The following is a 14,925-nucleotide window of genomic DNA, read 5'->3' as shown; positions in this document are numbered from 1 at the left end:
TCTCTGAGCTCCTGGGGTCAGAAATCACTGAGCAATGTCTTCTCCATATATCTCCTCTGTGAACAACCTGCAAGCTTAGCGTTATATTTAATTTAAAACCAGAGAGCCAGTAGTGATACAGAAACAACTGAAGCAGTTTAGTAACAACACTGATGGTGGCCTACTGCCTCTCACTATTGGATGCAGCGTGTGGGACACAGGGAGGCTGCCAGGCACAGAAGATGGAAGAACTACTAAGTTCTTCATAGAATACACAGGATGGAATGTGAGATCTGTTTTAAAAATTCAGATTTTCATTGTTCTTGGTGGCAGTAAGGAAGATTCTGACTGATTCAGCTGCTAATGTAAATGAGAAATAAGCACTTCCATGGAAATCTATGAATATTATTTTGCTTTGAGAAATAGCTTCTCCCTGCCCATTCGTGATCCTTTATCAAAAATGATGTGATGATTTAGTAAAACCAGACCACTAAAATAGAGGCTTTAAACTGTATCAAGACCCTTATTTTGTTTAGGGCCTTCTCCACAGGCATCGCTAAATAAGCAGTAGAAATGTAAATATGAATGACTGGGTTAACTGGAAACATCATAAAGCCCTAGAGTGTGCGACAGGAGCAGCAGGTGTGCTGGTACCATGCCTCTGAAAGACCACTCTTACAGGAACTAAATTTTATAACTCCATCCCATGTGCCTTGCAAAGGCTGGAGGAGCTGCCTATAGCGGGACAGGAGCGATGCAACATGGCTGGCTCAATACTGGTGCAATGAAGTGGAGCTTTTGGATACTTTGGCTTCTACTTCTGAAAGCCCAGCATCAGGGTCGTCCTGAAACATAGTAGCTGTTCAGGAGCTGTGCTCCAAAGGTGGCCAGCCTGGCTGCTCAGAAGGCAAAGGCAGCCTGCAGAAGGCCTCCCCAAAAGCTTGGGAGGGTTCTTTGTTATTCTCGCAGGACCAGACTGAACTGTCACGGGGAGAGTGTGTTCCCTGTTGATGTTGGCTTTGTTCAGCTGAATGAAAAATGATCCAGTACTTAGAATAGTTCAACTGGAAGGGACCTACAAAGAGCACCAAGTCAAACTGCATAACCTCTTCAGGGCTAACCGAAAGTTAAAGCGTATTAATGAGGGTGTTATCCAAATGCTTTTTGTACATTGACAGGCATGGGGCATTGACCACCTCTGTAGGAAGCCTGTTCCAGAGTTTAACCACCCTCATGGCAGAGAAACTTTTCCAAATGTCCAGTCAAAAAGCATTTTTGTGGACAGCATGATGTTTACACTGAGAAATGCCAAGAAAGCAGGGTGGCAGGACTCTTGAGTGGCAGTAGATGGAAAATGAGGGCAGAGGCCCTTTTAATTGGCTCTACGCCCACTCCATTTTGTTGCTTTTTTTCTTGCTTGAGATGCAAAGTAGGAGCCAGACATTTATGAGTCTTCTCATGAGTATTACAGGTGGTAGGCAGATGTGTGTTTTGCCATGGGTGTTGCTGAGGGTTGCTGCTTTCACCTCCAGTTTTTATAGTGATGGATATGTCATCACTGGGACCTGTTTTAATGCCAGCTAAACACTACGTAATGGTTTGTTTTAGTATCCCCAGCCTGACTTAATTCATAAAATTAAGGAAATCACTTAAAGGCTTTTCACTATAGTTCCGTGATTATTGCCAATGCAGTGAGGTGTTTGTTCATCTGGTTTCTAAAGAAACACTGAGAAATGAGTCTGTATGGGATTAAGAAGAGTAATCCAGTTAGCAATAAGTGAAACCAAGATGCCAGTGCTGAATGTATTAAAACACATCAGTAATCATAATGGTTGATCATAATGGTTAAGTTCCAGAGGAACTTAATTTACTTAATTTACTTGGTTAATTTACAGAGGAGGTAAACATTATTTTGAATTTTCTTATTTCATTTCGTGGCAATTAAGAAAATGTAAATAAATGGAACTTTGGTGGTTTGAAAATCACCAGGCATTAGCATTGTGCTTCCTTGGCTTCTTTAAATATATGCATTTAGTTATCGTAGTAAACAAGTACTCATCTAGACCAATTCCATATTTCTAGGATTTGCATTTTTTTCTCTCAGTTATTTTGTGACACACCTAATTAAAATCTACTGTTTGGTTCCTCCTTTGAATGTAATAAAACCCTGCCTTACTCTTTCTGTCAGTTTAATCCCTTTTTCTTTTCCATTGACACATTTCTAATACCTCTTCAGACAGGCCAGACACTGCTGCTTCATCTGTACCAAATCCACAACACTTAACACCTTTTGACAAAATGGATACATCCTCCCTGTGGCTTGGAATTGATATACGCTGTCAAAAAGGGTTTTCCGAATGGTCTCTCTTTGTCACCTTTACCAGATTTTTATTCTCTGTTGTAGGAATGTGCAGTTTAATGTTGCGTTTCAAATCATTTTTGGCTGGAAAAGTGTGTAATGGAATCAGGGTGTCCCCTGAACACTCCTAACAGTAGGAGATGCCTCTTTGTTTTGAACACCAGAATCCCAATAGACCCATGACAGCGGTGAAATTACACTTTTGACCTTGTTCACTAAAGTGTTTCTTTCTCCGTATGATTAAATGAGAGTAACTATCAATAGCTTCCTCTAAAATGTCTGAGTTTCCCTCTGTTTGTTTCTCTTAAGAAACTCAGAAAGGATGCTGTGCGATTCTCTGCTGATTGTGTTCTCTACAAAAGAAAGAAAGGAAAAAAGAAGAAAAGCAGCCCTGCTTGCTTCAGGGAGGAGTGGCTGTTTTATCCGTATAAAAAATGCAGAAGTAATTGATGTATTGATATTTTCCCTAGGCCAGTGTGTTGTTGCTATGTCTTGAGTGTGAGAGCACCACTGCAATGCACTGACAGATTTTTACCCTTTAGTTGCTTCATTCACCACATATTTTAAAAGGGGATGTATACTAAAGCACCAGATATTGTTTTAAAGTATCAAATCTGAATATAGAAAATAAGCAATTACTTAAAGTTCTGGGTGAATGCTGAAATACTTAAGAGATCACTTAGTTGTACACCATGGTCTGTGAAGTTATGTCAATCTAAAACATAGATGCAATATTTTACGTAGTTTTGCATGCAGCCTTTTAAGCTCATGTTTCTTTTCATTTGTGTGTGTCTTGGTGGATGTAGCCTGCTGCAGGCTGCACTGTGACTGTCAGCCCCATCTCACACATTGAAGCATCACTTGCTCTACATGTGGTTGTTCAGGGCAGGGATTTGCTAAATCAGAAAATCCTCAAAGTGAAGTGGCCAGAAAAGAAGAAATCAGATTTTGTTTTGTCCACTTCAGACTGCTTTGGCTGTGTTTTGGGGATATATTTCAATGAACTCCTGTTTTCTATGAATATTTACAAGCTCCATACTGGTGAATGTACTTTCTTTTTTTTGTGCAGTGCACATGTGTCTGTGACATGCAAGTGCAACTGCAGCCCTGCAGTTTGTGTGGGTGGAGACCCTGCCCTGGATGGTTGAGTAGCTAGATTCAAAAGAGGGGAGGGGACGTAGTGCAATTCTTAGTTTGTTTTCAGAAGAGACCAAAAAGTACGTGACTTAAGCCTTCAGGGCATGGGTGCCATTAAGAACAGGGTTTTTGCTCACCCTGATGTGGTGCTACACGGAGAAGGCATCAGAGCCACACAGCTTGGAGGGCAGTGCACCCAAAGCTGCAGATCTGTGACTCCCGGCCTCCTCTCCTGCAAAAAAAAAAAACACCCAACTTTTGTGCTTTTTTTATTACTCCTTCACTGCTGATGTAAACTGATGATTGGTGTGGCTCTGAAGTAACCTTGTCATCAAAAAATATTTTGGTGGTTGTTGACATACTTGTTCCCTACAAGTATGAATCACCCAGCTTCCTTTGGCTGGCTTGCCCTGTGGCCATGCTATAATGTGTTTCGCCACTGTGGTTGAAATTAAAATGTCACCATTAAACATGGCAGTCAGATGCTCCCTGAGCACTGCATCTCTCCAAGTTCTCTGGCTTCCTATGTAGCTATTTCTGACAGTTTAATAGGGTGGCTTTATTCTGGTATAAAATAATATGCTCGTACTTCCACAATGCGCAGGGAGTTAAATGCTTTCAGAGCACTATTTCATTACATGCATACATCTTTCATGTGTGGCAGAAGCAACAACGCTCACGTAACGTGATGTTTCTTGTTAGTCCATTAGGAAGTGTAAAGTTAAAATTAATTGTCCTGCAGAACTGTATAGAGCAGCTGCTGGAAAGCAGCTGCTGGGCTGTAGCCTGCACCAGGCTCTCTAAGTGGGAGCAGGTAGTGGTGCAGGGCTCTGGAAACTGCTCCATGGGAAAAGCCTTCAGACCGTGCATGACAGCTTCGCTGCTCCGGCTCTGTCATTGCTAGGTCACTGAAAGGGCAGTTCAGTCTCTGAGTCCAACTAGGGATTGATACAGCACCTCTTAAATCACAAAAATCCCACCAAATGCGGCAGATCCTGGGCCAGGCTTTCATGCCTGGTTTCTGTAGTGAGGCTGCCAACAAATATGTCTGTTTTTATCATATAGATGGTCAGAAATATCCCTTGCTGTCATGAAACTACTAAGCAGCTGGCGTGGAAAGCTAACGAGACTGCTAACAGGATAACGAGCCCAGCAGAGATGAATTCATACCACCAACCTGTATGTGTACATCTTCATCCCTCCTGCTGCTAATATCTAGAGCTGTTTAACTCCTCAGATCAAATCATTTGACTCTTATGAGTGGATGTAACTTTTGAGTTGAATCAAGTCTAACTGCTGAAAACAGTAATGAAAAACATAAAACCGAGGCTCTGTTTAATCAGCTATTAACATCACTGCCTTGTTCTCTCCCCACCCCCGCAAAGGTTTTTTGTGCTGGGTTGTACTTCTCATCCCAGGTGGCTGCAATTTCTAGCGAAAATAAGTTGAGCCATGAAAGGTTGACCCACTCGCCTCTGAATTGCTTTTTATATGATGTTAGTCCCTCAGGGCCCAATTCTACCCACAGAAGTGAGAATGATAGCTATCAACATATATAGTAAGTATGTCAGTGTACACAAAGAAAAAGATGAACCCCGGACTTCAATGGTCTTTAAAATACGGATTTCCCATGAAATGGTGATTAAAGAGGAAGCAAAGGATAATTAAAAAATTGGCTTGACACACTAAGCAGTTATATCAATTCCACTTCTGCTAGTGCTGCTCAGATCTGAACCTCTTTCTTCTTTACCACATGAATCTCAGAAATGTGAGCGGTTTCTTTCCTCTGCAATAATGCTCCTTCTATTTGCATACTAGCAATATTAGATGATCATTCAGAGACTATGTTAGTCTAATATTATATGCTGAGCGCTTGGGCAGTTACTCAGTGCTACTATGTTTGCAAAGCTGGTTTGTGTCAAGGCCGCATCTTGACTTTAGCGCTTAAGTTTTTAGTACTTGTCTGCCTACCATAATCCTTGGATGCATTGTAGTGCCATCAGAATACCTGGCATAAAAGCAATTCCAGCAAACTGATCAAATTATCAAGAGAAATAAGTTTGCATGTAAATGAGACTAAAAGATCACAGAAAAGTAATAATAAAAACCATGTAGAAACTGGAATTCAAGTGCCAGTTACTTGCTTTGTCTACGCTAAATTCTGTGCAAATTCATGAGGAGAGGTGGTTTGGTATGGTGCTATTACCCAAACAGTGAACTAATCATCTGGTGGTTGAGAAACAGCTCCAAATCAGTATTAAGATCTCTGGGATGTTCATCCAGCTGTTCAAAAGCACCAGACATTACTATGCTTACAAAGCTGTGCAAATAATAAGGTAATGTGATTTTGTGAGTGAACACATGACCAATAAATGCAGTAGGAGCACTGTATAAATTTTACCCCTCTTAACTGTGTTTCATGCAGGGGAATTACACCAGAGATGGATCAAACCATATTTTACAGGCAGCGGAGCAGTTTAAGAGGCAACAGACAGGTGTTGGAGAACATTTCTTCCTTGCCATTTGCAGAAGTGCATGTGAAATCTCTCCACTGATCTATAGTCATTCCGTTGCCTGTCTGCTTCTGGCAGGTAGCTAGTTGAATTTGTGTTAAACAGGATTTTCTTTGCCATTTCCATTTGCTGTTGGAAAAGAAATGTTCTGACATGACATATGACCAATCAATAATTGGAAAGAGCTTGCCTGAGTCATTTGAAGCCAGTAGTATAGACAGTGTCAGCCCCAGCTGGGATTAAAACGTGCAAAGAGTAGTTCTGCAAGTGCTGATTCTGCAGCATCTCCTCTGGGTGTCTACATTTCACTAATAAGGATGCCCAGTAGACATCAGCTGAAATAACACTTGCCTTTGTTGCTTGGATGTTTTTTTGTGCTCTGAAATGAATTTGGCATATACAAATATACTTTGTTATCCAGCCTAAAGGATGCACAGCAGGAATTGTTATCCTGTCTGTTGATAGCTTCAGTAGAAAAGAAATGGCTTTATTTTACTATGACTCCAAAGAGAATAAGTGTCTGACTATACCCCCTGGTTTTCTGGGTGTTTTTACATTTTTCCCCTCTACTAACAATGGTTTATTACTCCTGCAGGGCTATAATAATCCGAAACGGTGAAGTCATTCCAATGTCGTCAGAATTCACTCCAGAGACTGAACGCCAGAGACTTCAGTATCTGGTAAGAGACTGGAGAACCAAATCAGGCACTGCTGCTGATGAGCATTGCCCAGGAATGTCTGAGTTTCAGACACAGGTGGTTGAGTTACCATGGCTCAGTGGAGGACATGTCTGCTGAACACCAGTGACTGATTATGCATGTATATATGTGTTTTAGCCATCAGCAAATGTGCAGAAAAGCCTGACAATGCAAGTACTGATGAGAGGAGTCTTACCTCTTTTGTAGAGGCCATTGGTTCACGTGGCTGTACTTATATACCTTGTTCAGCTGCTGACCTTCAGCAGCTTATTGGTGCTGGATAATGAGAGCTCAGACACACAGCTAACAAGCCACAGAGGTATTTCAGTACATCCCAATGTTTACTTTATGACCGTATAAAGTACATAAGAGTGCTCTTTGCACACATGTGAACAATATTGTTGGGTTTTATTCATTTGCTGTAATAGTATGCCAGTAGAGCCAGCCTGGGGAAAAGATGTCCATCCTAGAGGTGATCTGAGTGAGTGTTAGTAGCAGCAGCGTAGGGTGGGTGAAGAAACACTTAGTTACTGTAGCAACACCCATATAGCTGTGACAGTATAACTACCCAAGAAGATGCAGGATGCTTTATACATCAAGTCATATTGGCCAATAAGCTGCCCAAGAAACGTAAATGCATGATGTTATTTTTTATGCGAATAACCCTGTTGTTTTTCAAGTTTTTCACTGATTTTTAGATCAGTTGGTTGGAGTTGATTGGCTGTTCATCAAAATGCTATTCCTAATGTGTCTGAGAAATTTCTCTTCTGCTTCCTCTGATCTCCTGCTTTTTCCTCCTGGAAATTCAAGAGTAAGATAAGACAGTCTCACTCTTTGTTTTTTCTGAAGCAAGATGGAGGCATTTGCTGTTCTTCATGCATCTTTTTTCTTTAGTCTGACCCAAGAGTTGTAGTTTGAAACTAAGAAAAATGCCAGTGGTTGAAGGGGTAGTGGTGGAAGATTCTGAAGGAAATGCAAATGTTTCCACAACCATCACATTTGATTTTTAGTCAGGTTCACTGGCTTGAAGCTGAAAATTTCAGAGGAAACGCTACTTTAGGAGTATTCATATTCAGAGAACCAAATGGAAAAGAGGCCTAATAAATATTTACATTCCCGTTACATTTAAAATAATTTGTTTACCCTTAAAATAAAAAGGTATCTTTAGTATCTCGGAAGTCTGGTGCTTCTGTAGGAAATATGAGATAAAACATTGCCTACGAGGGATCTTTTTCTCTTTTGATGTCCTTTCTGGCTTCTATTTGAAAACATGAGCTGATCTGAAAAGCATTTCAGCTGTTTCTTTTGGAAATTTCTTTACCTTTGTTTGTTTATTTTGTTTCAATATGTAACAAATATACCAGGGCTATGTTCAAAGAAAATACATGCAAGACAGCAAGAGCGTGAAACAAAATTAGAGATAATTTCAAGTATAACATTTCATAAGTAACATTTTTACTGTAGTATTAAAAAAAAAAATCCTTACAAGGTTGATATAAACATTACGCTCTGTAGTGATAATACACTTGCATCTTGCATCTGTCCTGTTGGTCACCTTGGGCTGTCCCCTGATTCTTCTGTCATTCTGCTTTATGCGTCTCTCTTGCTTTTCCTATCTGAATCTTACTTGCTTTGGATTTATTTTCTTATTTGCAGCTGAAGTTAAGTTTCTCTGTTCCAAACATATTGAACTGGTCTTCCTGAACCATAGAAAGAAAGTCACTTAATCATTTTAGCATAAATATTTCACCTGGTAAATGCAGAGGTGATGTTTCAGCTCAGGGCTGTCTATGCAGAGAAGTTGCTGCGAAGGCAAATGGAGGGTGTGAATTTACAGCAGGCAGGTTACTAAGTATTGGCTGCCTGCATAGATTCTTTCTGTATAGTCAGAGTGGAGAAGCCTTCCTCTGCCTTTGGAGCCTGTTGATTACCTTGGCCACACAGGAAGTTAGTTTAGGTTAACTGATGTCTTCTGTATTCATCCTCTGTCTTCAGGGCCTTAACTTCCATATGTAAAGAAATCTGCAGGAAAAGGAGCTGTTTAGGCCATGTAAAATTTATTGCATAAAGTCCTTCAGCCTAGTCTTAAATACAGCTGTGTTCCAAATAGCACTGGTTGAAAAACTAGGGGAAAAACAAACACTTTACCTACCTCATATTTAAATGCAATTTTATTGCTGTGTATCCAAGAGTAACCTACAGACCTTGGTCATGGCAGCTTCAAAAGAACAAATTCACTAACCGGTCACTCTGGACATCACACAGTTCCACGGGGCCTCCCACAGGCTTCAGGCAGGCTACATGAATGTGAGCAAGGTGGAAACAGACTGCACCAGGGGGCTTGCAAAGATGTTGCAGAGAATGGCAGTCATTCATTCAGAACATGCTCCTTGAAGATGTAAGGCTTGAAGGGGTCCTGTTGGATGAAAAACTTAACATGAGCCAGCAGTGTGCTCTTGCAGCTCGGGAAGCAAATGGTATCCTGGGCTCCATCAGAAGAGGGGTGGCCAGCAGGGAGAGGTGATTGTCCCTCTCTACTCTGCCCTCGTGAAGCCCCATCTGGAGTACTGCTTCCAGGTCTGGGGGCCCCCAGTACAAGACAGGGAGCTGCTGGAGAGGGTCCAGAGGAGGGCCACGAAGATGATTAGAGGGCTGGAGCACCTCCCCTGTGAAGACAGGCTGAGGGAGCTGGGCTTGTTCAGCCTGGAGAAGAGAAGGCTCCGAGGTGACCTCTTTGCAGCCTTCCAGTACCTAAAGGGAGCCTACAAACAGGAGGGGAGTTAACTGTTTGAAAGGGTAAATAATGGCAGGACAAGGGGAAATGATTTTAAGTTGAAGGAGGAAAGATTTAGGTTGGATATCAGGGGGAAGTTCTTTACTATGACAGTGGTGAGGTGCTGGAACAGGCTGCCCACAGAGGCTGTGGATGCCTCGTCCCTGGAGGTGTTCAAGGCCAGGTTGGATGGGGCCCTGGGCAGCCTGGTCTAGTATTAGATGTGGAGGCTGGCAGCCCTCCCTGCGGCAGGGGGGTTGAAGCTTGATGATCCTTTAGGTCCCTTCCAACCCAGGCCATTCTATGATTCTACGATTGAAGGCCTTATACACGTATCCACTTGTCTCTTTGGCTTCCCAAAGAGAGTCAGGGCTCACACTGTTTCCCCTTCACTAGCATGCTTTCACAAATCTCCTTTTGTTTTGAATTTTGGGTTCTATAATTTCTGTTCAGCATTTTTTTCAGGAGATCTTACAAAGTGCCTATGCTAGTAAGGCGCTGGCTTTCTGTATCAGTATGTCCTAAGGGAGAACCCAATCCAGTATTGACTGGGAACTGCTCTGGTATGTGCAGCAATTGTGTGGGCAAATATTGCAAGAGGCAGTTTTTCTTTTATCTTCTGAGGAGACTATTAATTTCAGTCATGACAGTGTAAACTGCAGTAGTAAACTGTATAGATTTTGTTACTTATTTGTTACCTCAGAAAACGTGGGTGCTCTGTGTTTGGCGCCATGTGAACAAAGAGACTGGACAGGCATGAGTTCAAAGAGAACTTGTTCTTATTTCATTGTCCAGATTAGGGCTGAGTAATTGGGGAACTGGAAGAGGTGGTGAACCTAGGTATCCTGAATGTCAGTTTAGTCCCTAAGTTACAAGTCAGATGTGACTTAATTCTCTAACAGTTCATGCAGCATAGCACTGCTTTGAACATCTGTTGTGCTGCATGATGCTGTGGTAAAAGATGTATGGTTGTATGGAAAAGGTCCTGGCCTTTTGTAACAAAGGGAGGACCAATCCAGGGATGGATTCATCTCCTGCTTTCTTTCTTCTACCGCCACCTCTTTTTGTTATCTCCGTTTGGCTTAAAAGTGAACCTGGCTATATAGTAACAACTGAGTGATTTAGAGAACTCCTGCATTGTGCAGTACATGCTGTTGTGAGAGATGTTCTCAGGTAGTAAAATATCCTCTTAGAGAAAATGACATGATACAATAAGAGAATACTATTGTAAGGTGTGGCTGACACATGGAAAAGCATGTTCAAAAACACCAAGCAATGCAGCAAAACTAGTAGTTGCCAGAGCAGCTCTGGAGGAGCTGGGAAGGGCATTGGCAGATGTGGGAATAGAGTGGAGGAAAGAGACTTGCAAGGTACGATAAGGTATGCATGATGTTCCCTGCCACCTAATTAACGAGTGCACTAGCGCGTAAGTCTGGGTTTATCTTAATTTCATATTTGCTTTGCTGAACACTGGGAAACACAGCAGGAAGTAAATGGTCTTTTGAAAGAAATGTGACTAATATTTCCCTGAACAGACTCCATTTCATATAGCTAATGTTGAATGTAATACATCCAGCCACAAAATACACCATAAAATGGCTGAGTACCAAACATATGATACAAACTGTGCCAGATTTATGCCAAAAAGCTGTAACTGCTTCTGAAAGAAAAATGATGGAAAATATTCCTGTTTCATAACACAGAATAACAATGTTGTCTGAACGTGCCTCATAAGGATACAGAAAGTATTTGATAGTCACTGTTTTTATTACATTTTAAGTTCTCTGAATGATGTTTCTAATCTGAGGTTCTTACAAATCGTGACTAAACAAATGAAAAATTAAAATGTGGTACCTCATCACAGCTGAAATTCTGGTACTTAGCTTGCTGCTTATGGTTTTTTTTATCCGTTCAAGGGATTTCTTCGTGTCTGTGTAGCTACTTGAGGGAGCTGTAGATTTTTAAAGAGGTGCTTTTGTTTATTTTTTGGTTCAGCATAGTTTGGTAGGGGTGGAAAGGGAGAAGAACCCTGCCTTGTAGTAAAAGGAGAACAGTTCTCATCGAACTCAACTGAAAGTCATAGCTGTACTCTTTTCTCTGTAGAATTACAATGAAACATCAAGAACAACTGTTAAAAATAAAATTAAAAAATACCATTGCCACCAAAAAAAAAAAAGGAAAAGAATAAAAAGAAAAAAAAAATCCTCACATAAGAATTCAGCTCACGGCACCAGAAGCTTCCAAATTGCTCTTTTCCCTCTGTTCCACTGATGCCAAAAATATTAGAATCAAGTTAAGATCCCTAGATTGTAAATCAAGCATTGAGGCTTGGCTGCGGAAGAGAAATCTTATTTGAACATTAGCAGTCCTGTGGTAACTCTGCCAGCTTTATTAATCTTATTTCACTTGTGACCTCAGACTTTCCATCTGAGTAAATCTTTATGAAATGCAGTCTCTCCCAATTGCTTTCCCTTTTCAATAAAGGAAATTCTTGTTTTCAAGGGGAAAAATGCTAAAAAGCCTGTAAGTTTATTTATTCTGAACTCATGATCCAGCCTAATCAGTAATCTCATAATCTAGGAGTTAAATATCTCCATTTTGATTTCAGGTCTTGGGGGTTTTTGCTTTCAGTAAGTCATCTTTTTTTTTTTTTTTTTTTTTTTTTTTTGTAGATAGGTAACACTAGTCTTTACCTAGAAGTAATTTGTAATGATTTAATCAAGATAGGCTATTTATCTTCAAAAGTGAACTGAATTGCACTTTCTAAGTAGACTGTTGAGTTTATAAATTCATAGACTAGAAAGAACAAATAATACAGAAAAATGCAGCTCTCTGCTATGTGTAGAACCCAGAAATCATTAGGGATGTTGCAACTTCTTTGTATCTTGAGCAAAAATGAATACAAACTTCACATATATTTTTATATAAAGAATCCTGAGTTCTGGAAGTATGGAAAGCCTCATCTCATCTAACATTGCTTGGCCACTCAGAACTCAGTAGTACTCCTCAGACATTTCTGTATTGAGTAGCAGCAATCCAATTAGATGGCCATAGAAGTTTGGGTGCAGGAGGGAACATTGGATGCCTGCAGGAAGAAAAATGTAATTCCCTTAACTGTGCACAGGGAGAATCTGATGGAGCTCCTGTTTCAGGGAGGGATCACAATGTCAAGATCATACTTGTGTGCTTGAAAGCTGCCTCTTGAAAGCAGAATCCAATCTTGTCAGCTGCACAGAACACCTCCTTCAGCCCCATCTCGGCTGAGCTGGGAGGTGTTTTGTGAAAGGATGGCTGGCGAAGGGAGCGGGGACAGGCTGATCGACGGTTAGCGCTGCGATGTACTGAGCCTGATCCAACTCCTATTAAATTGAGTGGGAGCAGGTTCAACCCTTAAATGCAGGAAATATTTTATTGTGAACTATCTGCATGATAGCTGCCAGGTAGATCAATAAGGGCTTCCACTGCTTCCTGCTGCTCACCTTTGATGAGCACTAGATTTATGACAAACCCAGCAACTAAAGCCAGCTCATTTGATCTGCCCTGACGGCAGCTGCTGCTGAAGATAAGACAGATGTTATTGCCTTAACCAGCTGGATAAGGAAAAAGAGTTACCTGCGGAAAGGTTAAGAAATGCAGCTCTTTTTGTTCCCTATCCAATTTGTCTATATCTTCAGAAAAACTCATAATGTGGCTTTGGTGGGGAGGAAAGGATCATTTATGCATTTATTAAAGAAAAACAAGTGAAGTTTATTTCAAAAGAAAGAAATACGGTATGTCTAAGGATAACCTGTCAGGTGATTTGTGTACAAAGTCTGCAGTGGACAAAGCTGAAGCTGCCTCTTCATGTTCTCAAGCATGGTCAGCAGTGATATGCTCGAGCCTTGGGCTTGGTTCCACCAAAGAGGCCTCCCAGCATCTGGAGAGCAGCATTCAGCAGCAGCACTGGCTGAATGTTAACACTATCAGTTGCTGCTTTTCTTTAATCGTATTCTATATGAAGGAAGTAATTTATTGAAAATAAATTGCTCTGCAATTCATGTTTATTTGCTGTGTTTTATGCAATGGGGTGCAACATATGGAGCAGGACTGGTTTTCATTCTTTTTTGGAGACAGTGAAGATTAAAGCATTGGTAGTAACATTAGACTAAACTGTGAGTCCCATAACTTGAGTTCCTCTCCACACATGCACCCCTCCAAATCTGTACTTGCTCAGTGGCTTTGTCCTTTGACTGTTCCCTTCTTTTGAGCTACCAGCCTGCAAAAGGAGATGTTCTACTTTATGAAACCCTGCAGACTCCTTCAAGGTCAGTGGATGAAGAGTACTTTAGAGATCACAAATGTTGAGAAGGAGTGAGAAGGAATGAAAGGTTTTGAGGGAGAGAGGGCTGCTCCCTGTAAGGCCACTACCAGACTCCAGGTAGTATGAGAACTAGTATGTGTGCACCTCACTGGAGCAGAGCTTGTTGTCTTTATTTTTTAAAAAGGAGGAAAAAGGAAGAGAAAAAATAAGAAGTGTGTGGGAAGGAAGTGAGAAGGGATAGTAGTGCTACCTCAATAAAAATAGATGATGTTTTATAATCTTCATGTGGTATCTAACTGTGGCTTGGTTTTTACCTACAGGCCTACATGCAGCCCCATTTGCTGGGAAATGAGTTCACACATTTAGAGTTTCCACGGAGAGTGCAGCGCAAGGAAGTTGGAAAGAGGATGCTCTACCGTGACTTCAACATGACTGGCTGGTAAGGATGTGCCCTTCTCAGCAAGAGGTCAGCCTTTTCCCCAGCACATGCCTGCTTTGTATGCATCTGTGAGTAAACTGCACCAAAGGTGGAGGTGTACACCTTTGTATTATAAAGAAAGGTATTTTTGTCTTTCAGATGTATTTTTCTTTTAGAAATTAACTTTTAAAATGAGTTGACCTCCCTCCACGGCCCAGACCACAGATCATTTTAGCACGTAAGCACTCAAAGCAGAGCAAACACTCAAAAGGGAAGATATGCCAGGAATATTCCTGAAAGATAAACAACTTTCCTATCTTGCAAGTAACTTCTTATAGAATCTGGGTGACTGGGTGACCATCCCTTTGCACACAGTGCTTGCAGAAGAAAAGAGCTGCTTCCCATGCTCCACTGTAGCTGACACCTAATTTGGGTAACTCTTGAGGGCCTATGCAAATAAGAGTTATAGTCATCCTAAAATGAAAGATTTGAATGAACAGCATTGACTTGATGAGGTGAAGACAGGAAGAGTGATGAGTTTTTTGTCATTAGACAAACCTAATGTTTCTTTCTTTGTCTCTATCAATGTCTTCATTGTTTTGTGTCAGTTCAAGAGGCTCTTTCTCAAGTGACACTCAGAGAAGTCCAATTCCTTGTCATTGAGTACTGTGTATGTAACATACAAAGGCAAATGTCTTATATATGCAAATGGATTTTGCTTCTCTGTAGTTTGTGTTTTAGCATCCTT

The 14,925-nt window shown here is 41.0% G+C and overlaps 1 protein-coding gene across 2 annotated transcripts in view; it reads left to right on the top strand.

Annotated features, from left to right (window-relative positions):
- The window catches only part of PPM1H (protein phosphatase, Mg2+/Mn2+ dependent 1H), a 134,452-nt gene that overhangs the window by 87,652 nt on the left and 31,875 nt on the right, over window positions 1-14,925 (top strand). For both annotated transcript variants that reach the window (XM_021385053.1, XM_021385054.1), the window contains exons 5-6: window positions 6,584-6,668; window positions 14,080-14,198. In XM_021385053.1, coding sequence (XP_021240728.1) covers window positions 6,584-6,668; window positions 14,080-14,198 — 204 coding nt within the window. The remainder of the gene's footprint in view (window positions 1-6,583; window positions 6,669-14,079; window positions 14,199-14,925) is intronic.

Source organism: Numida meleagris, chromosome 1 (assembly GCF_002078875.1).
Source record: "Numida meleagris isolate 19003 breed g44 Domestic line chromosome 1, NumMel1.0, whole genome shotgun sequence".
Taxonomy (NCBI): Eukaryota; Metazoa; Chordata; class Aves; order Galliformes; family Numididae; genus Numida; species Numida meleagris.
This window is presented reverse-complemented; position numbering and strand designations above follow the sequence as displayed.